General features: G+C 50.0%; 1 protein-coding gene across 4 annotated transcripts in view; it reads left to right on the top strand.

Annotated features, from left to right (window-relative positions):
• The first annotated feature begins 4,692 nt into the window (after nucleotides 1-4,692).
• C4H14orf132 (chromosome 4 C14orf132 homolog) overlaps nucleotides 4,693-26,934 on the top strand; it is a 45,336-nt gene continuing 23,094 nt past the window's right edge. Inside the window, exons 1-2 of one of the 4 annotated variants that reach the window (XM_066274177.1) lie at nucleotides 4,693-4,948; nucleotides 22,189-22,366. Coding sequence is in view for 1 of the 4 variants with exons in the window: in XM_066274176.1 (XP_066130273.1) it covers nucleotides 4,922-4,948 (27 nt within the window). In the remaining 3 variants the exon portion in view is untranslated. Of the gene's footprint in view, nucleotides 4,949-18,308; nucleotides 18,385-22,188; nucleotides 22,367-26,934 lie in introns of those variants that run through there. The other 3 variants (XM_066274178.1, XM_066274176.1, XM_066274175.1) reach the window with 3 other exon arrangements.

The raw sequence follows: 26,934 nt of genomic DNA, 5'->3' as shown, positions 1-26,934 counted from the left end.
ATTCTTGACTGAAGTTCTGGTTACATGGGTGTGTATACGTGTCATGAATCCTTAACCTGTAGATGTAACATGGTTACATGTACAAAAATTATACACCAGTGGAGTGATTTAAAACGACTTCATTTCATTCCCCTGGTCCTCCTTCTCACTCTGAAGGTGGTAAGCAATGCAGGATGTTTTCTTTCTTCAAGCACATTGTGATCAAATAGTTCTGTTCACCAGAAGGACACAGTAGGTTTTAAATACAGATTCACAATGGGCAGGTCCGTGTCTCCCCTTCTTTTAGGGATGAGGGAACTGGGCCCAGAGAGAAAAACAGACTTATCCAAGGGCACTTGATGTAGGTATTGACTCCAAGGTGTCGCTCAGGGAGGTTTGGGTTTAAAACATAAAAAAACAAAGAGACAGTCTCAGCTCTCTTCCAGTCCGTCTCTTACTGTCTTCATGGCCAAGTCCTGGGAGAGGTCTGGGCTCCCCTGAGAGAGGACAGGCCTGTGAGGCAGGTCATTGCTCAAGCCGGTCCTACACTCCATGGTCACGTGGGCAGTGAGGGCTGCAAGAGAAAATGCTCCGCTCCTGGGCAGAGTCACCTTGCGCAGTGTTCTCCCTCTTCATCATTGTCTTGCGGGCCACCCAGGTCCTCATGAGAAGCAAATGGAGACATTGAATGTCTGCACTCACCACTCCCTGAACATAGTGATAGCGGTTCTGGTCAGTGCAACAGGCAAGGCAAGGCAAGGAATTCTAGGTTACAGGGTGCGAGATTGATAAAATAAATATTTCTATGTACAGTAGCCCCTCTTCCTTATCCATAAGGGACACATTCCAGGACCCCCAGGTGGATTCTGGAAACCTTTGGCAGTTTCAAACCATGTCCACGTGTGTGTGTATGTGTGTGCGTGTGTGCGCGCACGCACGCACAATGTTTTTCCCCCCCATTCTTACGTACTTTTCAGTTAAAGGAAGCACATGATGGATTCTCCTGGCTTACCTGAATTGCCAGCATCAATACTCTCGTGGTGTGGGGCCATGACTAAGTAAAAATAAGGGTGACTGCGACACTGAGACAGCTGATCTGCTATCTGGGAGGGCTACTCAGCGACTGCTGGCTGGGGAGCCGACAAAGGGATGAGTTATGTCCCAGGCAGACAAAAGCGGGATGCTGCGAGATTTCATCACGCTACTCAGAACAGTGTGCAATTAAAAACTGTGAGTTGTCTATTTCTAGAAGTTTTCATTTAATGTTTTCGGACAGCAGTTAATCACAGGTAATTGAAACCGAGGAAAGAAAAGCTGTGGGTAAGGGGGGACCACTGTATTAGCAATCAACACACAGACACCAAAATTAAAAGTATGATATTATTTACAATCACTTAAAAAAAAAAGAAAGAAATATTTAGATGTGAATTTAATAAACACTTCTAGGGCTGTACACTGCAAACTCCATAATACTGATGAAAAAAATCAAAGACGACCTAAATAAGTAGAGAGACATGCTCTCTTCAAGGATTGGAAGACTTACACAGTCCAGAGGTCATTTCCTCCCAGTACGATACATATATAATATTTAACAGATCCACCCCAGCAGGAGTTTTGGTGGACATAGACAAGATAGAAAGATAAAACAGAAATGGAATAGTTTAAACACTTCTGAAAAAGAAGAATGAAGTAAGAGAAATCACTCAACCCCATTTCAAGATGCATCATCTGGCTAGGCTGCAGTATCAACAGAGGACAAACACACAGATCAGTGGGCCAGAACCCAGAATCCAGAAATAGACCCACACAAATATGTCGAACTGATTGTGACCAGAATATAAAAACTCAGTAGAGGAAAGACAGTCCTTTTCATAATCCATCCATAAGCAAAATATGAGCCTCTACAGAAGTCTCATACTTGATATAAATATTTATATTAACGCAAAATGGATCACGGACTTAAATGTAAAACATAAAACTGCAGATATTTTAGAATACAGTATAGAAGAAAATCTTCAGGGTCTAGGGCTAGGCAAAGAGTTCCCAGAGTTAACACCAAGAGTAGAACCCATAAAAGTAAACAGCAATAAGCCCTGGCGGGTTGGCTCATCGGTAGAGCGTCAGCCCAGTGTGTGGAAGTCCTGGGTTCAATTCCCAGCCAGGGCACACAAGAGAAGCACCCATCTGCTTCTCCACCTTTCCCCCTCTCCTTCCTCTCTGTCTCTCTCTTCCCCCTCCTGCAGCCAAGGCTCCACTGGAGCAAAGTTGGCCCGGTCACTAAGGAAGGCTCAGGCGCTAGAATGGCTCAGGCTGCAACAGAGCAACGCCCCAGATGGGCAGAGCACCTCCTGCTGGTGGGGCGTATACGGGAGTCTGTCTGACTACCTCCCTGCTTCTCACTTCGGAAAAATACACACACACACACACATACACACACACACACAAAGTAAACAGTAATGAATTGGGTTCCATCAAAATTTCAGACAGCTCAAGGTAGGCCGAGCAGAGGGAGTGTTCAACCTTCCTCTGCCTTTTTGTCCTATTCAGGCCCTCGCAGAGATGGATGCTGCCCACCCACATCGGGCAGGACCATCTGCTTTGCTCAGTCCACTCATTGAAATGTCTGTCTCTTCCAGAAACACCCTCATGGGCAAATTCAGAAGTAAAGTCTAACCAGTTATCTGGAATCCTATGGCCCAGTCATGCTGACACATAAAATGAACCATCGGGATAAGAAAATCAGAATAGAATTAATTAACGAAGGGAGAGATGAACAACCAAGGGAGAGATGAACAAACAGACCACAGAGAAACAGACCCACGCCTAGATGCAGACCTGACAAGAAGAAAGGGCTGGAATGGCCAATAACGAGGCTGGGGTCGTTGATTACTGACATGAGAAAAATTAAATTGCTTCCTTAACCCCCAACAAAAATAATCAGTTACAACAGGGCCGAAATACAAAAATTAAAATAAAATAACTACAGTTGAGTATCTCAAGCTGGGAAAGGAATTCTTAAACAAGGGCTAATTATATAGAAAAATGTTAATAAACTTTGACAAAATTAAAAATTAAGATCTTCGATTCTGTGTTTCTTCTTATAAGGGCACTAATCCTATCATGAGAGCTCCACCCTCATGACCTAATAATTACTTCTCAAAGGCCCCATCTCCAAACGTGATCACATTGGGGATCACAGTCTCTGGTAGTCAGTGAAACACTGGTCCTACTCCCACAGCCCATGCTGGGCGCCCAGCTACTGGGTGGCCTTGAACAACCCCCTCCATCTCTCTCTGCTACAGTTTACTTGCCCTTGACAAAGCTTCAGAGTCCCTGAGCCACCTTCCTCACAAGCAGTCTAGAAGCTCATGATGTGAATAAAAGTCCCTGAGAGGGGCCCTGGCCGGTTGGCTCAGCGGTAGAGCGTCGGCCTAGCGTGCGGAGGACCCGGGTTCGATTCCCGGCCAGGGCACATAGGAGAAGCGCCCATTTGCATCTCCACCCCTCCGCCGCACCTTCCTCTCTGTCTCTCTCTTCCCCTCCCGCAGCCAAGGCTCCAATGGAGCAAAAGATGGCCCGGGCGCTGGGGATGGCTCTGTGGCCTCTGCCCCAGGCGCTAGAGTGGCTCTGGTCGCAATATGGCGACACCCAGGAGGGTCGCAACATGGCAACGCCCAGGATGGGCAGAGCATCGCCCCCTGGTGGGCAGAGCGTCGCCCCCTGGTGGGCGTGCCGGGTGGATCCCGGTCGGGCGCATGCGGGAGTCTCTCTGACTGTCTCTCCCTGTTTCCAGCTTCAGAAAAATGAAAAAAAAAAAAAAAAAAAAAAAAGGCCCTGAGAGGGACATCACCAAGAGGAAACAAGTAATACCCATCAGATCACAACGCATCCCCTACCAGTGAGAGAGCTTAGAGAATGGCAAAGCTCGCAACAGCTCTTTTGGGGACCCACATCCAAGTCTGGGATGTCTGCGCGCGCGCACACACACACACTCACGAGGGAATAGACCCCTTTGGGCATCTCTGCTGTTGTCTTCATCCTAGCTATGGCACTGCGTGGTTTAGGGTGCCTGTCTGAGGGAAGATCATTAACAGAGAACAGTTGTGCAAGTTGGCACTGTGCAATCCTACACGTCATGATTCGCAGCTTAGTCTCTGTTAACTTATTAGCCGTGTCAGAGCTCCCGTTTCTATGTGACACTATGTGTCAGATACATTTTGTCATTTAATTCTTAGGTCCTGTCAACTTTATTTTGCAGGTGAGGAAGCCCAGGCTCAGAGAGACACTGCCTGGCCCGAGCCACAGGAAAAGCAGAGCTAGGATTTAAAGTTCCTTCTGCCCAGTTCCAGAGCCCGAGCACGCCGGACTCTGTGCGCTGAGCTGGCACAGAAAGCTGGGTCTCCCAGACCCTGATCTTCAGGCCAGGGAACAAGGCATGCCAGCTTCAGTAGAGCTCTGTTCGCTGCCCCAAACAGGCTTGACTACAGCACCGGGAGGGGCTGCCAAGAGCCCCGAACTTGGGTTCAAGGCTGGGTCCAGCACCAACCAGCTGGGCGACCTCAGGCCTCAGTTTCCTTTTCCGGCCCACGCAGAGAGCTAATTGTGAGCGCTCACACTCCGGGGGTGGGGCTGAGCGCGGTCACGTGGAGGGGCACCCGGCCGCGAGCCCCGCCCCGCCCCGCCCCCGCACTCTGGGTCCTCCGCCCAGTCGCTGTCTGGAACTAGGAGCGCTGAGCCTTCCTAGAGCTCAGGTCCGGCTCCCTACGCGCCGCCACGCTGGGGCTGCTGAGGTCTGCGCGGTAGCCGCAGGGTCGCGGACACCTGCTTGCTGCTCAGCCCGCTCCCGACCAGCTGTGCAAGCGGCTGGACCAGCAGCAGCAGCAGCAGCAGCAGCGACAATCCGAGCGCAGGCGGCAGCAGCAGCCGCGGCGACAGTGGCACCATGGATCTGTCCTTTATGGCCGCGCAGGTAACCGGACGCCTTCCCTGAGCGCCTCGAACACCAAGTTTGGGCAGATTCGGGGCTGCGGTCTCGCCCTCCCCATCGGAGCTGGGCGAGCCAGGAAGGTTGGGGCCGGAGGGTGGCGCCATCTGGGATCCACCTCCTGTTCCTTTGTCCAGCGTCGGGCATCCTGACCTGGTGCGCGCGTCTGGGATAACGAGCTCGGTCCCTATGGGGTGGGGCAGGCCATGAGCCCAGAGCTCATTGGGTTCATTGTCCCCAGGCTGGGAGGGCCCTGGCAGTTTGAGTCGCGCTCTCCCTGTCCACCCCCACTTGCTGTCCCCTTGGAATACCCTGGAGCCCTTCATCGTCTGGCAGCTCAGATGTATGATTCTGGGTTGGGCGGGCAACCTCGCTCTTCCCTTTTCTGTATTTTACCGAGCTGCCGAGTAATCTGTCAATGTCCCCCCCTCCCCGCCCCCTACCTCTTTACCTGAGACCGGAGCCCCAGCAAGACAGCCGCTTTGTGACCCGCCAGGCGCCAAACACGACCGTTTTTTTTCCTGTTAGGCTTTGTGCCGAGTCTGTAGCCATCAGTGCCCGTGCGACCATAACTCTTCCCTTGACACAAAACAGATTCCCAGCGGCCAGACACAAAACGGATTTCTCATCGCTTGAGCTTTGCAACAAGAGAATCCTGTTCTGAGGTTGGGTGATGTTTATGCTTCTACGCCTTCACTCTCGTGAGCCAGAACAAAGGCACACACCGCTTTCTCTAGCTGTCTGTGGCCTTCTGAGCACCCAGTGCCAGTGTGGCTTCAGGGAAGGGCCACGTTTGGTCTGGGAAAGTGTGTCCCAGGGTACCAAATCCAGGCCTAGCACCTTCTATGAGGTGGCTTAGTTGAGAACCCAGAGGTGGGAAGGCCACCAGGTTCCCTCTGTCTCCTGGGTGTGTGGCAGGGGCCCTACTTGCTGCTGTTTAACATTTCAGGGAGCGGAGTTTGAGGGGACACTCTCCTTTACCCCCAAATGTCACTGTGGTAGAAGCCAGTTTAAAAAGTAACAGGAAGATCTAGGCTGTAGGGACAGCAAGTCCCCAGATACAGGCAAAAATGATGCAGATTTCAAAGATTGGCTCCAGGGGACCCGAATCCAGTTCTTGGCAGCCTCTTGACAAGTTTTCCATAATGCTAATTGCTCCCATGAGCACTGCTGGCCTTTTATGCCTCATTTTTGTCTCCTGTTTCTAAACCCATGTTTAAAATAATTGTCGTGTGGACATCATTTTATGCAGTGGTGACTTGAGCTACATGGGAACCAAGGTGTCCTCACTGGATTTATTTCTAGAGGGGCAGGAGCTCACACAATGTCTGTCTGCCCTCCCCTCTGGATCCCACCAACAGCTGGCATCTCTGAGGTTAAAAAATAAATTGATCTCTGCTAACCCTGGAGCATCCTGAGTTGCTATGGTAACGTGACTAAATAAACATAGGGCTTTTTAGAGCCTATAGGTTGAGCCTCTGCAGAGAATGGGTTCTGTTTTCTTCTTCTTTTGTTTATAATTCAAGTTGCATGTGGTCAGTTTATTCCCATGGACAGATGTTTAGGCATTAATTACATGCTCAGTCCTGAGCTAGCAGAAAGGGACAGACACATGAAGTGCCGTTCAGTGGGAAGAGACTCTTAAGGTTTATTGAGCACCTGCTGTGTGCCAGACACTAGTCACGTGCACACTTTCTTACAGGTCTGGGACCTGGGCGCTGCTGTCCTCATTTCACAGATCAGGAGATCAAACTTCTAGCACGACTGAGTAATTTTCCCAGGATGCGCCATTAGCAGGGGGAAGAGCTGGGTTTTCGATCTGGGGCTGCGAGTCTTAGCTGATGCTCAGACCCAGATTTGCACCTTATCGTTTCACCCTGAAGACACCACATAAGGGACAGGGCAGACATACTTAAAGATGACTCATCTCTTCTTCTGGGACCCAGGGAAGTGGTCCGACCGTGGTGTGTTGTACTCAGTGGGTGGCTTGCTGGTGTTGCCCTGTCCCACAGGGAGCAGGAAACTTTTATCCCTTTATCTGTAGCATTAACAGTACTTGGCCAACAGGAGTGCCCAGGACATGCTGTGAGTGTGCAGGGACCAGCCAGTGTGTGTGACCGAGTCACTGCCCCATGCATCAGCCTTGGGCAGATTGACAGAGAAAGGGTGGGGTCTCCATTCATCTGTTCAGCATATGTTGAGTACCTGCCTTGTGCCAAGCTCTGTGTCCGGCACTGGGATGGGGAGGCTGAGGGACAGACATGAGTGGGATGTAAACTTAGCTTTTGGGTGCTCCCAAGGTATTGGATATGTGATGAGACAGCCATCCCCAGCAAGGGTGACCAAGGTGGCTGGCACATAGTAGGTCCTTCACAGGCATTTGTTAGATGATTGATTGAAGGCCAGACAAGATGTAGGCATGCCCATGAGTAGACATTCTCCAGAAGAGACAGTGAATTTGAGGTGGCAAGTGTTCTCCTTCCAAACACCTGTCACTGTCGGGACTTTGAGGATGGAGGTTCTGACGGATGAGAACTGCAGGTTCCCCCGGGGTGGGCCTGGGCGTGAGGGCCTTCTAGGCAGAGGCATGAAGGTAGGAGGCCCAGAATCTGATCCCAGAATCCCTGAGGGAGCTGGAGGGAGGGGCACAGGAGAGCCAGGGTGGGCAGCCAGAGCCAGCTTACAGAAGGTACCCCACGGGGGGCTGAGTCCCCTCAATCAGCAGGCAGTGGGGTCCACTTCAGGTCACTGCACAGGGGCTGGTCTATAATAGAAACAATGGCTTGAGAACACCCCCAGCAGAAAATGGAAACAAGAGGGGTAGGTGGAGTCAGGAGCGCGCCCCTGCTTAACTGATGTGTCCAGCTAAAGAAGCCAGATCCTTGTGAGCCCCAAACCCAAGCCCCTTCCCCTTTGGAATATTGTGAAGAGTGATTCTCACCCGTGGTTGTAAAAAGCCCAGAGGATATAATTCATTTCAGAAAGATTTCTCCCTCAAAAGCTAAGTATTACAAAACACCTTTTTTGGACGTACAAGGTGGACATCAGTTACCCGGAAAATCCTCTGAGGCCGTCGTGCCCTCCCTGCGGTGGGCACACAGGGCTGTGTGTTTGGGCTTAGAAGGGGCTGTGGGTATAAAGACTCAGCTCATGAACTCTACCTCACCCTGAGCCCTGGATGTGTTCAGCCACCCTCTTCCACCCTGGAAACACCCAGCCCCAAACTGCACAGTCCCTGGGTCCCTGGAGACTCCGGAGGGTTCGACAGTGAACAAGAGTATCCATATCTCTACGGCCAGAGGTAGCCAGGAGGGTAAAGCCACCCAGACCCTCAGGGACTGGAGAATCATGGACTTGGAAACTGAGCCCAAGTCCCTGTGCCATCTCCACAGACGGCTCCACTCATTGCTCCCCTCCTCCCTGGATGTTTGTGCTGGCCCCCACGTCAGGGGGACATCTGATCCTCTCCTCTTACATCTGGGCTGGCCTTAGTGACTTTCTTGACAAAGACAATGCTGTCTGAGTGGCATGCTGGGACTTCTGAGATTAGCTTGGAGGAAGCTTGCAGCTTCCTCCCAGGTCTCTTGGAATGTTTCCTCTGAAGGAAGTCTACCGTCGGGCAAGAAATGCAGAGACCCTCAGGCTTCCACCCTGCAGGAAGGGAATGAACATTTAAGGAGCCTACTGTGTGCTGGGCCAGTGCAAGGGCCCAACCAGAGGGACACGAAGTGCCCGCTCACATTTTCCCTTTCCCTGGCTGTGGCACCCTGTGGAACAAGCTCGCCTGTGGCGGGAAAGCCAGTCTTGTCTTGCCTAGCACTGTCCCTGCAGTGACTTGCCTGACCCCAGGAGTTCCCATGCTGCAGCCATTAGAACCACCGGGGGGGTTTTTAAGAGCCCTGCTGCCGGCCCAGCCGCAGACACCGCGGCAGAGCCAGCACTGGGAGCGGGCAGCGGCAGTTCCTTTTCACTCCCTGGTTGATTCCAGTGTGCGGTCAGGGTTGAGGCTATACCCTCGCTGTAGGACTGTCCCCTCCCCTTCTCAGGATAGAACAGATCTTTGGTCCTTTTTAGGTTGTGAAAGTCATAGGGTCCCTGGAAGTCACCCCAGTACTGATTCAGCCATTTCAAATAGTGAGGTCCAGAATACTACACCTGGGAACTTGCTCCAAAGTTAAGGTCCCCCCTTCCTCCAGCCCACACCTGCCACAGGTGCAAACCTGCAGTCTGGGGTGGGTGCCTTCATTGCCCCCATGGCACAGACGGGGAGGTGGAGGTCGGGTGGCTTGGCCGCAAGGCAGGGGGGGCAAGAAGTGGAGAACCCTGTCTGCTGATCACAGGGCCATGCTTTCCTGTCACCTGCCACCTCGAAGAGCAGTCTGGGTGCTACGGGGGTGGGGGGGACCATGGACTGACCAGGGACATCCTGCAGATCAGCGTCAGGGACTGTGGATCCTCTGAGGTGCACCAAGTGTTGGGTTTATATACGTTTTTAAACAATTCATTAAAGAGGTCTGTATTTATTTCCTTGGGCTGCTGAAACAAATTGCCACAAACTGAGTGGCTTAAAACACAGAAATGTATGTGATCTCTCCCAGTTCTGTAGGCTGGAAACCTGCAGGATTAAGGGTGGCTGGCCGGGTCCCTCCGGAGCTGCAGGGGAGAACGGTTCTCATGCCCCCACCGTAGCCTCCCAGTGTTGCCGGCAGCCTTGCCCTTCCTGGCTTGTTGATGCATCACGCCAGTCTCTGCCGGTCATGTTAGATGAGGACCTACCCTAGTGACCTCATCTTAACTAGAGTCTATCTACAGAGATCCCCTTTTTCTTTATTTATTTTTTTATCTTATTTTTATTAATTTTTTTGTTTATTTTTTCCTGGTTTTTTTAATCTTATTTTTATTAATTTTAATGCAATGACATTGATCAATCAGAGTACATATGTTCCAAGAAAACATCTCCAGATTATTTTGACATTTGATTATGCTGCATACCCCTCACTCAAAGTCAAATCGTCCTCCGTCACCTTCTATCTGGTTTTCTTTGTACCCCTCCCCTCCCCCCACTCCCTCCCTCTCCTTCCTCGCCCCCTCCCCACCCCTCCACCCCACGCCCTGTTACTATCACATTCTTGTCCATGTCTCTGAGTCTCATTTTTATGTCCCATCTATGTATGAGTTCATATAGTTCTTAGTTTTTTCTGATTTACTTATTTCACTCCGTATAATGTTATCAAGGTCCATCCATGTTATTGTGAATGATCCGATGTCATCATTTCTTATGGCTGAGTAGTATTCCATAGTATATATGTACCAAAGTGTCCACTGAGGGACACTTGGGCTGTTTCCAGATCTTCGCTATTGTGAACAATGCTGCCATAAACATGGGGGTGCATTTCTCCTTCTGGAACCGTTCTATGGTGTTCTCGGGGTATATTCCTAAAAATGGGATGGCTGGGTCAAAAGGCAATTCGATTTTCAATTTTTTGAGGAATCTCCATACTGTTTTACACAGAGGCTGCACCAGTCTGCATTCCCACCAGCAGTGTAGGAAGGTTCCCTTTTCTCCACATCCTTGCCAGCACTTATTCTGTGTTATTCTGTTGATGAGCGCCATTCTGACTGGTGTGAGGTGATATCTCATTGTGGTTTTAATTTGCATTTCTCTAATGATTAGTGATGTTGAGCATTTTTTCATATGCCTATTGGCCATCTGTATGTCCTCTTTGGAGAAGTGTTTATTCATTTCTTTTGCCCATTTTTTGATTGGATTGTTTGTCTTTCTGGTGTTGAGATTTACAAGTTCTTTATAAATTTTGGTTATTAACCCCTTATCAGACATACTGTCAAATATGTTCTCCCATTGTGTAGTTGTCTTTTTATTCTGTTCTTATTGTCTTTGGCTGTGCAAAAGCTTTTTAGTTTGATATAGTCCCATTTGTTTATCCTGTCTTTTATTTCCCTTGCCCGTGGAGATAAATCAGCAAATATATCACTGCGAGAGATGTCGGAGAGCTTACTGCCTATGTTTTCTTCTAAGATGCTTATGGTTTCACGGCTTACATTTAAGTCTTTTATCCATTTTGAGTTTATTTTTGTGAATGGTATAAGTTGGTGGTCTAGTTTCATTTTTTTGCAGGTTGCTGTCCAATTTTCCCAACACCATTTGTTGAAGAGGCTGTGGCAGGGTGAGTGGCATGTCCATTGTATGCCCTTACCTCCTTTGTCAAATATCAGTTGTCCGTAGAGCTGTGGGTTTATTTCTGGGTTCTCCGTTCTGTTCCATTGCAGAGATCCCCTTTTTAAAGAAGGTCACATGCACAGGAAACAGGAGCTAGGACTTCCATATATCTCTTTGGGAGATGAAATTCAACCCAGATCATGGTCTAAAGACCCATAAAGAATAAGATCTTGGTGACTGTGTTACTGGCCACAGGTCTTAGAGAGGCCATAGGCAGATCGCCTGTCCGAGCCTCAATTCTATCACCTGTGAAATGGGGATGGAACTGCCTCCCCAGCTGTTCACTAGTTGCCAGGGAGGTAGGGGTCACAGGCGCTGCTGTACGAGACAGGACAGGGCGGAGGTAAGCACAGGGGCCTGGCAGCCGGCAGGGGACATCTAATCCAGCTCCGGAGGCCGGAGGCCGGGCTGAGCTGAGTTGGAAGGATGCTTAGCTGTTCCGTAGACGAGGAGAGAGGAAGCTCCCGGCAGAGGGAATGCACTGTGAAGGCTGAGGTGGCGTGGGGCTGGAAATGGGGTCTCCTACTGGCGGTGGGCGTTGTAAGTGTCCATGTGGTTGGACCAAGGCTGGGGAGGAGGTGGGTGATAAAACCACGGGGGTGGGGCCAGGCAGGTGACATCGTGCACTGAAACGGAACAGGGTGAGTGGCTGGGCGACTCGGGAGCAGGGGCCCGGCCGGCGGGGAGCATGTGCCGGGCAGACACGTGGGCCCTGGAAGCCGGCTCTCCTGGGGCTTTAAGAAAACTGAAAATCAGATTGTGCATGCAGTCTGCATGTCCAGATCTTGACAACTAATTAATTTTTTTTAACAAGCCAACCAACTATGATATGAGCCGTCTCAGTTACTTAATGTTTTTTACTTCAGTTATTTAGCAGCTCAAAGCAATAATTTTTACTCTGCTCATGCTTTTGCGGGACCAGAAAATGGGAGGGACTCGGGCAGTGTGCTTCTCTGAGGGTGTCAGCCGGGGCTGGACCTAGGCTCCCGGTGTGGCCTCTACACACACACACACACACACACACACACACACACACACACACGTCTGGTGCCCCCGAGCAACCTGACTGACCGTCCTCTGCAGCTGACATTTAGTTCTGCGAGCGTTTCTGCAGGCAGCGCTTCCTCCCGGTGTGGCGGTCTCAGGGTCTGTGCTTCTTGTGTGGCGCTGCCTCCCCTCCAAGATGCATTCCCAGGTAGAAGCTGCAGAGCTGTTTATGACCTTGCCTTGGAAGTCCCAGACTTGCACTTACTCTGTTTCCTTTTGGTCAAGAAAGTCCTGCTGCCAGCCTAGATTTGAAGAGCAGGGATCCGATTTGACCTGCTGCCGTGGGAGCCGCGTGGGTGCCCAGGAGGGAGTAAGGCAATGGGCGGCAGCCGTCTTTGGAGACCGGCTACCCCGTGGACCAAACAGAGCAGGTGTGTGGGCTGCGCTCACCCCGGGGCCGCCAGCGTGATCTCTCTAGACTGGACGGTGGCGGACAGAGCTTGGCGAAACCTTGTAGTAAACGGCCAAGCCTGGAGAGAAGTAAATTATTACTAAGAAGGTGGGCCATGGCTTTGTTTCTGACCTACCAAATGGCAATTTCATATAGTCAGTCTAACATGTCCTACGTGGTAAGACAGTAACTTCCTTGTGTTGTGGAGGCAAGAGTTGCTGTGGGGCGTGGGGTGGTGTGAAGAGGCATGGGTGGACAGTGGCAGGGTCGCTGCCTGCTGGAGACTTCTGAGGGAGACCCCCTGCATTGAAAGAGCGGGCCATTGCCTCTCCACTTCTTCCTGATGGGTCCTGCTGGGGGGGAGGGGCACGCTCACACCTGGAGCATGGTGTTGACACGGTGGGTCTTTCTGGAAGACAACATGTGTGGTTTAATTAATGCCGAGACGCTGATACATCCTCCAGCAGTCTCCTGTTCTCCATCTCTCCCTTTCTCTGGACCTTGGGAGGCTCACAGTTAATTTGCATTTTAATAATTTTTTATGGAGAAAAAAAACCCTCACAGAAGATATCTGGTGTTGAAGAGGCAATTGTGTTACCTCTTCGGATGGTCCTGGCTAGACTCAGGGCCTGTGGGATTATGATTCCAAAAGATCTGTGAGAAACTGGCAGAAGCTTTCCCTCCCCCGAGGAGGCCAGCCCTACCCAGAAAAACAGAATTCTAGGGAGTCTGGCAATCTGCTTCTTAGCAGTCCCCAGCTAGGGACTGGTCTTTTTCTTCAAGCAAGAATTGTCATTAAAATACAAACTGTCTGTTATCTCAATTGTCTTTAACCAAAGGGCCCCATCTTGTTGTTCCAATTCCTGTTGAAAAGATCTAATATTTTATCATTGCGATTAGACCTGCCTCGGGAGAGAACTGTAGGGTACAAGTGTGCAGGGTGTGATGAGTAGTTAAGGGGAAAGTAAAGATCGGTAGTGCTGTTTGCAGACCGAATGCACAGGTAGTGTTTTTAAAAGAGCCAGAGCATTCCATCTGACTTGCAATCATTGTATCTCACAGAGCTCAGAAAACTGGGACAACTGGGGGCGGATTGCAAGTCTCCAATTAAAAGCTTAAGAGCATCTGCTGTGTGCTCAGCCCTGCTCTGGGGGGGACTGAACCCCACCTTCTCCTATTCTGAGATGATGGAAATCCAACCCTGCCCACCCTCTCCCCATTCTAACCGCTCAAGATGTCCCTGTGCCTACACATCATAGCTGCCATGGATCAGATACTTCCGGGGTGTTAAACAAGACACAGAACCTCACTAAAGCCTTATAAGAGCGTCATGGAATAGACAATCTAAAGACTCATTTTATAGATGAGGAAACTGAGGCTTACAGAGGCAAAGTCACTTGCTCAGGGCACACAACTAAAATTCAAACTCAGATCAGTGTGCCACTTCAGTTTATTTTTAAAATCTAATCTGACAATCTCTACCTTCTAATTGGAGTATTTAAACCATTTACATTTAATGTGATATATATTTGGGTTTAAATCTATCTCACTGTTATTTTTTTTAATTGGGTCCCCTCTGTTCTTTGTTTTCTTTTTCCTTTTTTTTTTAATCTTCTTTTGAATTGAGAAACTTTTATTCCACATCATATCCTCTGTAGAGCTATCAGCTATAACTCTTGTTTTATTATTTTAATGGTTGCTTTCAGATGTAGAGTTTATACCTATAATTTATCACATCCTATCTACAAGTGATATTGTTTCTCTTTACATATAGTGCGAGGACCTTACCATAACATTTCTGTTTCTACCCTCTCAACTTTTATGTTATTATTATCACAGGTTTCACTTCTACGTATGTTATAAACCTTACTCTACATTGTTATGCTTATTAAAAGTCAGTTAGCTTTTATTCCTGGCCTGTTAGCTCAGTGGGTTAGATCATCATCCCTATACCCCAAGGTTGGGGGGTTCAATTCCCGTTCAGGTCACATACAGAAGAATCAACCAAGAATACACAACTGCATGAAACAACAAACTGATATTTCTCTCTCTCTCTCCCCCCTTCTCTCTCTCTCTAAAACCAATAAAAGAAAGTTTTTAAAAAGTCACTTATCTTTTAAAGAGATTGAAATAATAAGAAAGAAATCTTATATATTTTTCCATATAGTTATTATTTCTTTGTATAGATTTATATTTCCATGTTATTATTATTTTATTTTATTTTATTTTATTTTATTTTATTTTATTTTATTTTATTTTATTTTTGCCTAGTGGACTTGAACATTTCTAATGGAGCAGAAGTGCTGGTAATGCATTCTTTCAGCTTTTATTTGTCTGGAAAAAATCTCATTCGGCTTTCTTTTTTTGAAAGTCTTTTTTTAAAAAAACTGGGCATAGAATTCGAGGTTGACAGTTTGTTTTTCAGGACTGTGCATATATTACTCCACCACCTGCCTGCTTGCATTGTTGCCAGTGAAAAATCTGCTGTCATCCTTATTTTACTTCTCTGAATATAATGTGTCTTTCTCCCCACACCCCTTTGGCTTCTTTTGCAGTTTTCCTTTATTGATTTTGAGCTTGTTGATTATAATGTGCCTTCATGTTGTTTTCTTCATGGTTCTTGTTCTTAGGGTTTGGGAGCTTACTGCATCTGTGTGTGTTTATACGTCTCTTTACCTTTGAAAATGTTTCTGTCATTTCTTTCTCCCCTTTCACCCCAGTTTTATTGATGTATAGTTAACATATAACATTGTATATGTTTAAGGTGTTCAACATAATGACATACTGATATATGTACATATGGAAAAATGATTATCACAATAAATCTAGTTAACATTCATTTCCTTGTATACATACAATTCTATTTCTTTGTGACCAGAACTTTAAAGATCTACTCTCTCTGGAAGTTTGAAATATACAATACAGAATTATTAACTGTAATTTCCATGCTGTGCGTGATATCCCCAGGACTTGTTTATCTTATAACTGGAAGTTTGTACCTTTTGACTACCTACACCCAGTCCCCCCACTGCTGGCCTCTGGCAACCACCAATTTGATCTGTTTTTATGCGTTGGAGTTTTTTAAGATTCCATGTATAAGGCAGATCATATGGTATTTCTCTTTCTCTGCCTGACTTATTTTATTTAGCACAATGCCCTCAAGATCCATCCATAATGTTACAAATGAGAAGATTTCTTTCTTTTTATGGTTAAATAGTATTTGTGTGTGTGTGTGTGTGTGTGTGTGTGAGAGAGAGAGAGAGAGAGAGAGAGAGAGAGAGATTGATTTCCTTTATCCATTCATTTGTCTATGGCAGTGGTCGGGAACCTTTTTGGCTGAGAGAGCCATGAACACCACATATTTTAAAATGTAATTCCATGAGAGCCATACAACGACCCGTGTATGTTACGCATTATCCAATAAAAATTTGGTGTTGTCCCAGAGAACAGCTGTGATTGGCTCCAGCTACCCGTAACCATGAGCATGAGCGGTAGGAAATGAATGAATTGTAATACATGAGAATGTTTTATATTTTTAACATTATTATTTCTTTAATTAAAGATTTGTCTGCGAGCCAGATGCAGCCATCAAAAGAGCCACATCTGGCTCACGAGCCATAGGTTCCCGACCCCTGGTCTATGGATACTTAGGTGGTTTGCTGCAGTGAAAATGGATACTGACATTGTTTCTTTCAGAGACATAGCCAGAAGTAGAATTGCTAGATTATATGGTAGTTATGTTTTTAATTTTTAAATTTAATTGTTTGAACCCCCATACTGTTTTCCATAGTGGTTACACCAGTTTACACTCCCACCAACAGTGCACAATGGTTCCTTTTATTCCGCATCCTAACCAGCACTTTTATCTGTTGTCTTTTTCATGATAAGCCATCCTAACAGGTGTGGGGTACATCTCTCACTGTGGTTTTGATTTACATTTCTCTGAAGAGTAGTGATGCTGAGTATATTTTTATGTGTGTTGGCCACCTGACTATCTGCTTTGGGGAAAATGACTATTCAAATCCTTTGCCCATTTTTCAATTGGATTGTTTGATTTTTTGCCCTTGAGTTGAGTTTGCCATTATTTCCTTACATATTTTTTCTGTTCCCCTCTCTCTGTTCTTCTTTGGAGAGTTGATTACACATATATTAGGCTGCCTGAAGCTGTCTCACAACTTCTGTATACTTGTTCTTTTATTTTTAGTCTTTTTTCTGTTTGTTTTTATTTTGGATAGTTATTATTGATATGTCTTCAAGTTCACCAGTATTTTCTTTCAATATACACCCAGTGTATGATCTTGAATGTTGTAGTTTTCTTGTCTTAGAGCTTAATTTGGATCTTTTTTTACACTTCAATTTCTTCCTCACACATTCACTATTTCCTCTAGCTTTTTGAACATAAGGAATAGAGTTATAACAATATTTTAATGTCTTTTCTCAATTCTAAATATGAGTCAGTTCTGGGCTGGCTTTGATTGATTGCTTTCTCTCTTCATCATGGACCACACTTTCCTGCTGCTTGGAATGCCTAATAAATTTTAGTTGGATGCCAGACATTGTGAACTTTACCTTGTTGGATGCTGGACATTCTCGTATTCTTATAAGTATTCTCAAGCTTTGTTCTAGGATGCAGGTATGCTATCTGGAAACCGTTGGGTCCTTTCGGTCTTGCTTGTAAGATTTGTCGGGTGGGATCAGAGCCATCTTTAGTCTGAGTACTTATTTCTCACCACCAAGGCAAGGCTGTGCTGAACATTCTGCCCATGCTCCCCGCATTAGGAGTATTATTTTAAAGGCTGGTGGAAACAGGCACTATTTGTGGCCTGTGCATGCTCCAGGCAGTTTCTGGAATCCTTGGGTGATTCTTTCCTCTCTCCGTGGTTTCCTCATGCACATGCTTGCATCAGCCCTCTGCCCAATATCTGGGTGGTCCTTTTGCAAATCTCGGAATTCTGTGCCTGTACAGCTCTCTCCTCTCCACACTCTGCCCTGTAGCCTCCAGCTGCCTTGGTCTCCCGAGACTCTCGGTCTCTTCTTCAATCGGGGAGCCCACCGGCCTGTTCCTGGGATTCTCTTCCCTGTTCCACAACCCAGAAACTCTCGTAGGCTGTCCACTGAGGCAGCTGTAGGGCTCGCCATGTTTGTTTCATCTCTCCATCGCTCACTGTTCTTTGTTGCTTAATGTCCGATTGTTTGAAAGCCATCTTCGTATATTTTGTCCTTTTTTGTTGTTGTTGATTCATTTGGGAGGGTAAATCCTATTTCTCCGTCTTGGCTGGAAGCAGGATTATCTTAAGTCTGTGGGGTTTCATAGTTGCTTTTCTTTAGTTGTGCATTGTTGCTTTTTGTGCATGCCTTGAACAGGGATCGGACCTTGAGCTCAAGCCGAGGCAGCAATCCCTGGCTCAAGCCAGCGACCTTTGGGCTCAAGCCAGCAACCTTGGGCTTTCAAGCCAGTGACTTTTAGTCTCAAGCTGGTGACCTTTGGGATCGTGTCAATGATCCCACACTCAAGCCAGCAATCCCGCATTCAAGCCAATGAGTCTGCACTCAAGCTGTTAAGCTTGTGTTTTTAACAGCTATATTCTCACCCTCTTTCTTCCCTTTCCTTATGAGAAAGGAATTCGACATCTGAGTCTGAACCTGATCCACGACCTTTCCTTCCAACTATGGGACTTGGTTCAGCACTTCCCTGTCTCTTCTGAATGTCATACAATGCAGAGAATGTATGTACTTACCTAGCAGGTGAGTCCTGATGCCAGAATGGGAGCGCCAAACCATGCATGGCCTGACCGAATTTCTTTCCACCCCTCCTTTGCCACAGGGGTTTCTTCAAGGTGTCTTGTGACAGGATGTCCCATGAGACATCGGTAGAAACTGAAGGTGAACCGATGTGAGGTCTGTGTGCCAGCAGCTGGGAGTTGGGCTGCTCAGTGACCAGGGCTAGAGGGCTAGCTTCTCTTAGGCCTCCATCCCAGGCCCGTGGGCCCTTGCGAGACTCATTCCACAGAAGGATGAAAGTGAGAGGCTGGGGAGCAGCTTGCTCCAGCCTCACCCCACCAGGGTGGCAGCCAACAGCTGGGACTCTGTTTGTTTCTCCAGACCCCACAACAGCCCCTCATCCATCTCCTCAGCGCAGAATGTGGGGAGCTGATTAGAAGTTATAATTTGGCTTCCAGTGGCTTTGAGGGAGACAGAAGGAGGTGACTAATGTGCTCTCCGGCCACTACGCTCCCGCCTGTCTTTGCTGAGCCGTGGCAGAGTTGCCCACATCGTCTGGCTCCTTTCTGCTATCCGGCAGTCTTTCTTCCCTCCCTGTGGAGAGTCCAATAACCAAATCAGGCAGGTGGGGTGGGCCATGTGGGCGGCATGCCATGGAGACACCCCTGCGCTATGTTGGGGGCTGTCAAGGAGCCATTGCCAGCCTGTCTTTGTCGCCCTCCCCAACACCCTGCCAGTATACGTTACATATGTTACATACATTACATACGGGACACGGCTCTCTGGCCTGCAGACAGGGGAGGCCGGAGCCCACCCGCAGGGGGCAGAAGGGGACCATGGGGCAGATGAGGGCAGGGCTCTGTGCGGCGACCACCTGGGAGGGTGGTACTGTCACACACGCACTTTAGAGAGGAGGACACTGAGGGTCTGGCCCAGAGTCACCCCAGTAGGAGCACTAAGACCAGACTGGGTCTGAGCCCAGGGTCCCGGGACCAAAGCTGGACTACTGCTGATGGACCACAGCTTGTTGATGTGGGAGCGAGGGAGGTCTGAGCCCCAAACACGTGAGGCCCTGTGACCCAAACCTCCACAGCCCAGCCCTCTGTTAGTGCGTGTCTCCCTCCCTGGCACCTCTGCGGACAGAGTGGGCTGAGGCTGAAGTGAATTGTTCCAAAGTGCAGACCTGCGGGCTCCAGAGACGGGGGTGGGCCCGGGGGCGAGAGGTCTGGAGAAGGGGACACTTGCTCCCTCTGGAAAGGATCTTCCCTTCCTCCCCCGCCGGGCCCCCAAAGCTCCGACGGGCTCTCCAGCAGAGCATCCCTCCTTCCCGAGGTCCCCTCGGACAGAGGTTCTCATCTCATTTGTGCCAGGAGCACTGCTGCCCAGCCCAGGGCCACGGCTACTCAGTAGTTAATAGATGAACTGGGAGAAAAGCTGGACGGAAAGGCGTGTCTGTGTCAGCCTGCTGGCGCTTCCTTCCGGGGTCTGGATTGTAGCTTTCCCCCAGGCCACCAGTCCTGCTGCAGCACCTACACCTGTCCCTGAACATGCCTGTCCCCTGTGGGGTGAATGCTGCTGGAGACCAGCTTTCTGTGTAGCATTTTGTTTCATCCTCTGAACAGGCCCATTGTATGAACCTCTGAGGACCATGGCATGAACTTCTGAGGACTGTGGTGTGAACTATGTGACCGTGGTGTGAACCATGATAACCGTGGTGTGAACCATGATGATGATGATGGTCTGAACCCTGATGACTGTGGTGTGAACCTCTGTGGACCATGGTGCAAACCTCTGAGGACCATGTGTGAACCGTGTGACTGTGGTGTGAACTGTGATGATGATGGTGTGAACCATGATGATGATGGTGTGAACCTTGATGACTGTGGTGTGAACCTCTGTAGACCATGGTGCAAATCTCTGAGGACCATGTGTGAACCGTGTGACTGTGGTGTGAACTGTGATGATGATGGTGTGAACCATGATGATGATGGTCTGAACCCTGATGACTGTGGTGTGAACCTCTGTGGACCATGGTGCAAACCTCTGAGGACCATGTGTGAACCGTGTGACTGTGGTGTGAACTGTGATGATGATGGTGCGAACCATGATGATGATGGTGTGAACCTTGATGACTGTGGTGTGAACCTCTGTAGACCATGGTGCAAATCTCTGAGGACCATGTGTGAACCGTGTGACTGTGGTGTGAACTGTGATGATGATGGTGTGAACCATGATGATGATGGTCTGAACCCTGATGACTGTGGTGTGAACCTCTGTGGACCATGGTGCAAACCTCTGAGGACCATGTGTGAACCGTGTGACTGTGGTGTGAACTGTGATGATGATGGTGCGAACCATGATGATGATGGTGTGAACCTTGATGACTGTGGTGAACCTCTGTGGACCATGGTGCAAACCTCTGAGGACCATGTGTGAACCGTGTGACTGTGGTGTGAACTATGATGATGATGGTGTGAACCATGATGATGATGGTGTGAACCTTGATGACTGTGGTGTGAACCTCTGTGGACCATGGTGCAAACCTCTGAGGACCATGTGTGAACCGTGTGACTGTGGTGTGAACTGTGATGATTGGTGTGAACCATGATGATGATGGTGTGAACCTTGATGACTGTGGTGTGAACCTCTGTGGACCGTGATGGAAACCTCTGAGGACCATATGTGAACCGTGTGACTGTGGTGTGAACTGTGATGACCATGGTGTGAACTGTGAAGACCATGGTGTGAACCTATGCTGGCCATGGTGCCCATCTGTTCTGGTCATGGTGCCCACCTGTGCTGGCCATGGTTTTTATCTGTGGTTGTCCCCAGTTTACTAATGAGAATAGAGCCCAAAGCAGTTAAGACCTCTGAAGCAGACAGTGGATGGGACTTGGGTTTGAACAGAAGGTTGACCCTTCTGAACCCCTGGACTTCACTGACAAAATGGTGACTCAGAGGGAAGGCCACCAGCCATCCAGGTCTGCACAGGAATGAGGTGTTTCCTGGGATGCAGGACTTGGGGTGCTGAAACCTGCACAGTGCCAGGGGAACCTGGGTAATTGGACACCCTACTCAGAGGTCATCTGGGATTGAGAAATGGTCGACCCTGCAGGTGATGGAAATGGTCTTCCAGAGTTGAGTGCACCACCTAGATTGAGTCAAGGTTGTGATTCAATCTGTCACTTCCTTGAATCTAGTTCTGATACATCCATTAATGTGGCCACTGAGGCTGAATTTGCCTTCCGTCATGCTGAACCTTTGGCCCTTACTGAGGAGAGGTCTCTTTCCCAAGTGCTGCTGTTCTGCCAGTTGACCCTTCCAGAATTTGTGCAACTTATGTTCTTGAACCTTCGCACAGATAGGTCAGGAGCTATGAAGGGTCTAAAATTTCACCCTGCTTGCAAGTTAACCTGCCACGATTTAAAAGGCGCTGACAGAAGACATGTGGCTCCTTGATAAAGGGCTTTATTATTCACGGCACAGCCAACAGCGTGAGCTTCATGGTGACATCATTGCCCCTTGCCCTACACATCCCGGGGGGGCCAGGCGAAGCAGCCGGGCAGATTCTGGGCCAGCAGTCAGTTTGTGCATCAGCCGGGGAGCCCCACGCATAGGGAACCCCACTCCTTTAAAGAGAGCTGCTTGCAAACCTGCCCAGCCTTTGTCTCCAGGGGAGATACTTTTATCTCAGAGGGAGATACCACCCTGGTCAGGAAACAGATGTGCAAGAGGGGACTTGGTCTGGCTCTTTCTTTAGGACTGTTTACTGCACAGACGTCTCTGAAAAGGTAACCCAGTGTAAGAACCGTCACTGTCTTTACTCAGAAAGTGTGCAGAACCCGAGACCCATGGAGAATTGTCTCCCAACAGTAGATTTCTCCTTCTCTCTCCGAACCATGGTGCACAGACCTGGGCTGGCACCTCAGCCCGGCCACTCCGGAACTGTGTTGCCTTGGACAAGTGACAGGTCTCCGAGCCTCAGTTTCTACAACCTAAAAAGGAGGTAACGCCTGTCCCCCAGATGTGCTCTAAGGGGTTCCTTTAAACAGCATCCTTGAAGCGCCCTCACTAAGCCCAGGGTGGAGAAAACCGCGGGGAGGGGACAACAGAACCCACGGCCACCGGGATGTGGCGCCCACCCTCTGGTACTCTCTCCTCTGTCGTTCCCATCCCTCCCTGACTCGATCCGTGGGCTCCTGTCCCTTCTCACCTGTTGAATGGGGCAATGTCACCGTCCCGGCCCTGAGCCCACCAGCTAGTGCTGAGAACCTGGGAAGCCGTTGTTGGGAGAACTTGGAGCAGAGACCACAACGCTGGTTTACCTCTGAGCCTCCGCCTGGGGGTGTAAGAAAGAACGGAAGGAGTTGACAGACGTGGAATGCTTGAAACGTTCCCACTTGTGCCAAGTGTTGAGCGGAGCCGCCGTGGAGCGTGGCAGCAGCTGGAGGCTCCAGGAACGCGGTGTGGGGCTGAGGGCACGGGTTTGCTGCCTGGCGAGCGAAGCGGCCCTTCCAGCAGCTCCTGGAGAGAACTGATTGAGAAGAGCAAAACAAAGGGACCCTGGGGCTGAGCTGGTTCTGCAGGATCGCCCAGCAAGCTGGCAGATTCAGTCGCGATTTATTGGGCCCTTCAGATGGCTGGGCCTCCTGTGCGCCTTCTGTGTGAGGAATATGGGACCGCCCGAGGCCTCCTTCTGGTCTGGGGGCTTGAGAGGTGGCGGAGGCTGGGAACTGGACCTCCTGGGACCTGCTTGCATATTGTTTGACCTTGGGGCACAGTGACAGACATCCTTCTCTGGGCTCCATTTAGGAAGGCAGTGTCGCGTGGTGGTTAGGGCTTGAGAAGTAGCCCTGCTGGGGGCTGGCGGCTGGAGCCGCCCTGGCAACAGTGAGGTAGAGGCCAGACCCTGTGGCTCTGCACCCGCTCCCGCTGGTGAAGGCTGCGACTCGGGGCAGACCCTTCTCCAGCCCAGAACCTAGTCTCCAATATGAAAACCCTGTTTGAGCTCCTCTGGGTCCGGGAGGGCGCTGGGCGGCCGGTGAGATTCAGCCTTGCATGTGGAAGGCAGCCCCTCTGTTTGCCACCCTGTTTTACTTGCCTGCCCAGAAGATGAGGCAGGTAGGACTGGGGTGGCCGACCCAGGTGAGAGCTGGCCCCCCACTTGCTGGAGGACAAGTCTCTGCCCCCCCATCCCCAGAGCTGCAGTCTCCTCGGAGGTCCAGTGGAATGAGTGCGAGAGCCAGGAATCCGGAACACTGCACACGCTGAGCCAGTGGAGATGTGCTTGCTGGGCTGTGGAGTCCCCAGGGCTCTGTGTGTGTGTTGCTCCCGCGGATGAACAGTCTGTGTGTGGAGTCTGTCTGAGCAGGTGGCTTGCACCCGCCACACCCTCTCTTGCTAGGGGCCAGCAGCTCGGGGCTCCACAGAGCCACAGGGCCGGTCCTTTCTCCCGCTGTCCTCCTCGCTGGCCTCCTGCCTCACTCCTCTTCGTCCTCAGCCAGGGGCCTTTGTCTTCCTCCTTCGTCCAACCCCAGGGAATCTCCCCTCCACCAGGAATCACCAAGCACGTCTGTCTGAAGAGGGATAAGCCCCACATCCGTCACAGCAGACGTCGGCGGCTCCCAGAGCCCCCCAACACAGCCCTCAGCTCATCGTGCCGTTGCTGCGCTCAGGTTGGACGGAGAATATTGAGCTCATAACCCCACAGTTTGAACGTGCTTCTTCCAGTGCGTGCGCCATCGTTAGGTAGTGAGAATAAAGACTCGGCCACCAGCAGCCACTCCCACTGATGATAACAGCACCACTAAGAAATGTGGCAGCTTATGAAATCACTATCCACCGGGCGCCCGGCCCCGTGCCGAGCCCTGAGCTCAGGTCTTTACATCCGTTGGCTCCCGAAGTCCTCCTAGCTCCCCGATGAGGGGGGTGTTCTCAGCCCCGTACTGTAGATGAGAAACGCAAGGCTCAGGGAGGATGGACTGGTCCAGGCGCACACGGCTCCGTGGCAGCCACATCACGCGTGGAATACACACGGCCCAGCGGTTGTGCGGCACTGTCTCTCTGCTGGGGCGGTTGGGGTTCGGTTCTGTTGTTGCCATCGGGCACGTGTGCGGTTGCCCCGTATATCAGGTTATAAGTTCACTTGAGACGCTGCTTCCTCTTGTGTAAGTGTTTGACAAACAGCAGACGCGGCCACCGGGAAAGCCCAGTGCAACTGGTGGGGCTGGGAGTCACAGACTTTTGAGCTCATTGATAGAGATGACTCGTGTGTGTGTGTGTGTGTGTGTGTGTGTGTGTGTGTGTGTGTAAGACACTGTGTTGTCTTTCAAGTAGACCTCATTAGCCACCACATAACCAGTATCTAACCAGCAGTGCCTTCGGAGGAGCAAGATTCAAAGAAATATACATCTCAGCATAATTCCACAGCTTCCTGCCAAATCCTCCCCGGGACAGTTATTCTAATACCTCCTTTTTTGTCTCAGTAACCATATCCCTCCTTTAATGAGGAGTTACTCAAACCGCCGGAAGCTAAATCCTCGATCCGGCTAGCTCCGGGCTCTGCATGCTTGAAGCCGAAACTCTCGTATCTGCTCGCAGCTTTGCCTGCCACGGTGCGCAGCAGCTCTGAGCCTGCCACTGCTGGGGGTGGTCCCCAAGTCAGGCGAGGGGGCGGTGGGATCGCAGGTCTGTGGCTGCACCGTCCACGGGCACAGAGCCCGGCTGGCACCCTGGCCTGAACCCCAGCCCTCCTCCTTTCCCTTCCACCCTGTGACAGACATCGTGGCCTCTGATTGTTCCCAGTTCATCAGGAAAGAGGAAATAGCCAAAAACACCAATGGAGCTTTGGCTCGCCCCTTGGTCTGTCTCCTCTCCTCCCTGCCTGTGGCAGAAGCTGTCATCTGGGTTACAGCCGCCACGTGCATCTCCACAGTGGTCCTCTGAGACTCCGGGGCTGCCCTTACCCCTGGAGAGGGGGCCTTTCAACCTCTTCTTGGAGGAAATTCCTGCTCCCCAGCTCCCTCCAGCCGCTAGTAAAGATCAGGGTCCTCTCAATGCCACGCCTCTGAGCGGCCCCCTGGCCAGACCCCACAAGGAACAGGCCCCAATCCGTTTTCCAAACTTTTCAGCTGAACCGGGACCAGGGTTTTTCAGCAGGAGATCGGAGTGCTTTCCTTGCTCCTGGTCACGCACGTGCTCCCTGGGAGCCCCAGGCCTCGTTAGCCTTCGGAGGGAACCTCGCACACCCCTGGGGAGAGCCAGCCCTGTCTCTGAGATGACCCCTCTTCACCAGGCAGGTTTTCTGTGGAGCACACACAGACTTGGTTTTGCCCAAACAATCCAGGGAGCACATTGATTGAGTCCCTGCTGTGTGTAGGACACTGAGGATCAAAGGAGACGACTCAGGCCCCCCCTGTCCTGAATCACAAAATGAGAGGGTGTCCGTACACGGCAGAGTCACGACTTCTGTCCCATAAAGAGAAAAATCTTTTCATCTGATGCTCACGAAACATCCCAGGGGCAGGTGAGGCCGAAACCCGCACGTCCGTCTGACAGTTTGGGAAGCTGAGGCCGAGAGATTTCCAAGCTGCTGTTGATTTGCAGCTGTGAGCTGAGGTCTTGGCTGTCCTGGTCCCCGGGCGAGCCCCCCACAGTGGATGGTCGCCATCAGGAGTAAGAAGGGGTATCGGTACCCTTTCTCTTGGACACACAACCTGAAAAAGAATTGAGGTTTGTTGGGCAGATAAAATATATTATGCTCACTTTGTTAAAGATGGCGCTGCCTACGTGGAAGCCCATCACCCAGGTGATATTAGTTGCCCTTCTTGCTTGGAATGGGCGTGATTATATTAATGTGTGTTGGGGGCGGGCTGTAGGCAGGATCCTTGTAGCCTGGGGCTTGGTTTTAGGACTAAGCCTTTCCCACCCTTTTTGATGTGGGGTGGTGCAATCCCATCATGCCTCAGATAAGTGACTTTGTATCAGAGACTTCCTGTATATTGGATTAAAGGTTTTGATTTCTACACTATAAAATGGGGGCAGACCAGGAGCTTGCTCTCTCAGTTCCTGAGATTAGCATTAGAGGAGAGAGCAGAGAAAGGAGAGCAGATAAAGGTCACGTGGAGGAGGCCAGGAGAAGCAGCCAAGATGGCAGAGTGCTGAAGGAGAAGCCAGTTGATGCAGTTTGTGCAGGGAGAAGGAGATGGGGAACAGAGGTGAATAAGTCTGGTGAGCTAGAAACCTTTGATTCTAGGAAACTCGGATTAGTCAGTGGCTTTGTGAGCACTGAATTTGAGTGGGTTTTGGAGCCCAGTGTGTGTTTTTACTTGCCTACCCAGTGCAAGCTAGGATTAAAGATGATGGCCCACCAGTTCTTGGCTCCATTGTTTCATTACCGACTGTCCAAGTCCAATGCGAACCTGCATGGGCCAGGCGGCTGTGATGGTGGCTGTCGATACTGGCTTTACAAGGTTCTTCTTAAAAAGTCATCTCGACCCAACGAGCAGGACCATGGGGTCTTTTTGAGGAATAACAAAGGTCACGTCCTGTCTTTCTGTGGTTGCCTGGCGCATG

The sequence above is a fragment of the Saccopteryx bilineata genome, chromosome 4 (assembly GCF_036850765.1).
Source record: "Saccopteryx bilineata isolate mSacBil1 chromosome 4, mSacBil1_pri_phased_curated, whole genome shotgun sequence".
Taxonomy (NCBI): domain Eukaryota; kingdom Metazoa; phylum Chordata; class Mammalia; order Chiroptera; family Emballonuridae; genus Saccopteryx; species Saccopteryx bilineata.
Note: the sequence above shows the minus strand (reverse complement) of the source record. Positions and strands in the feature narration are given on the sequence as shown.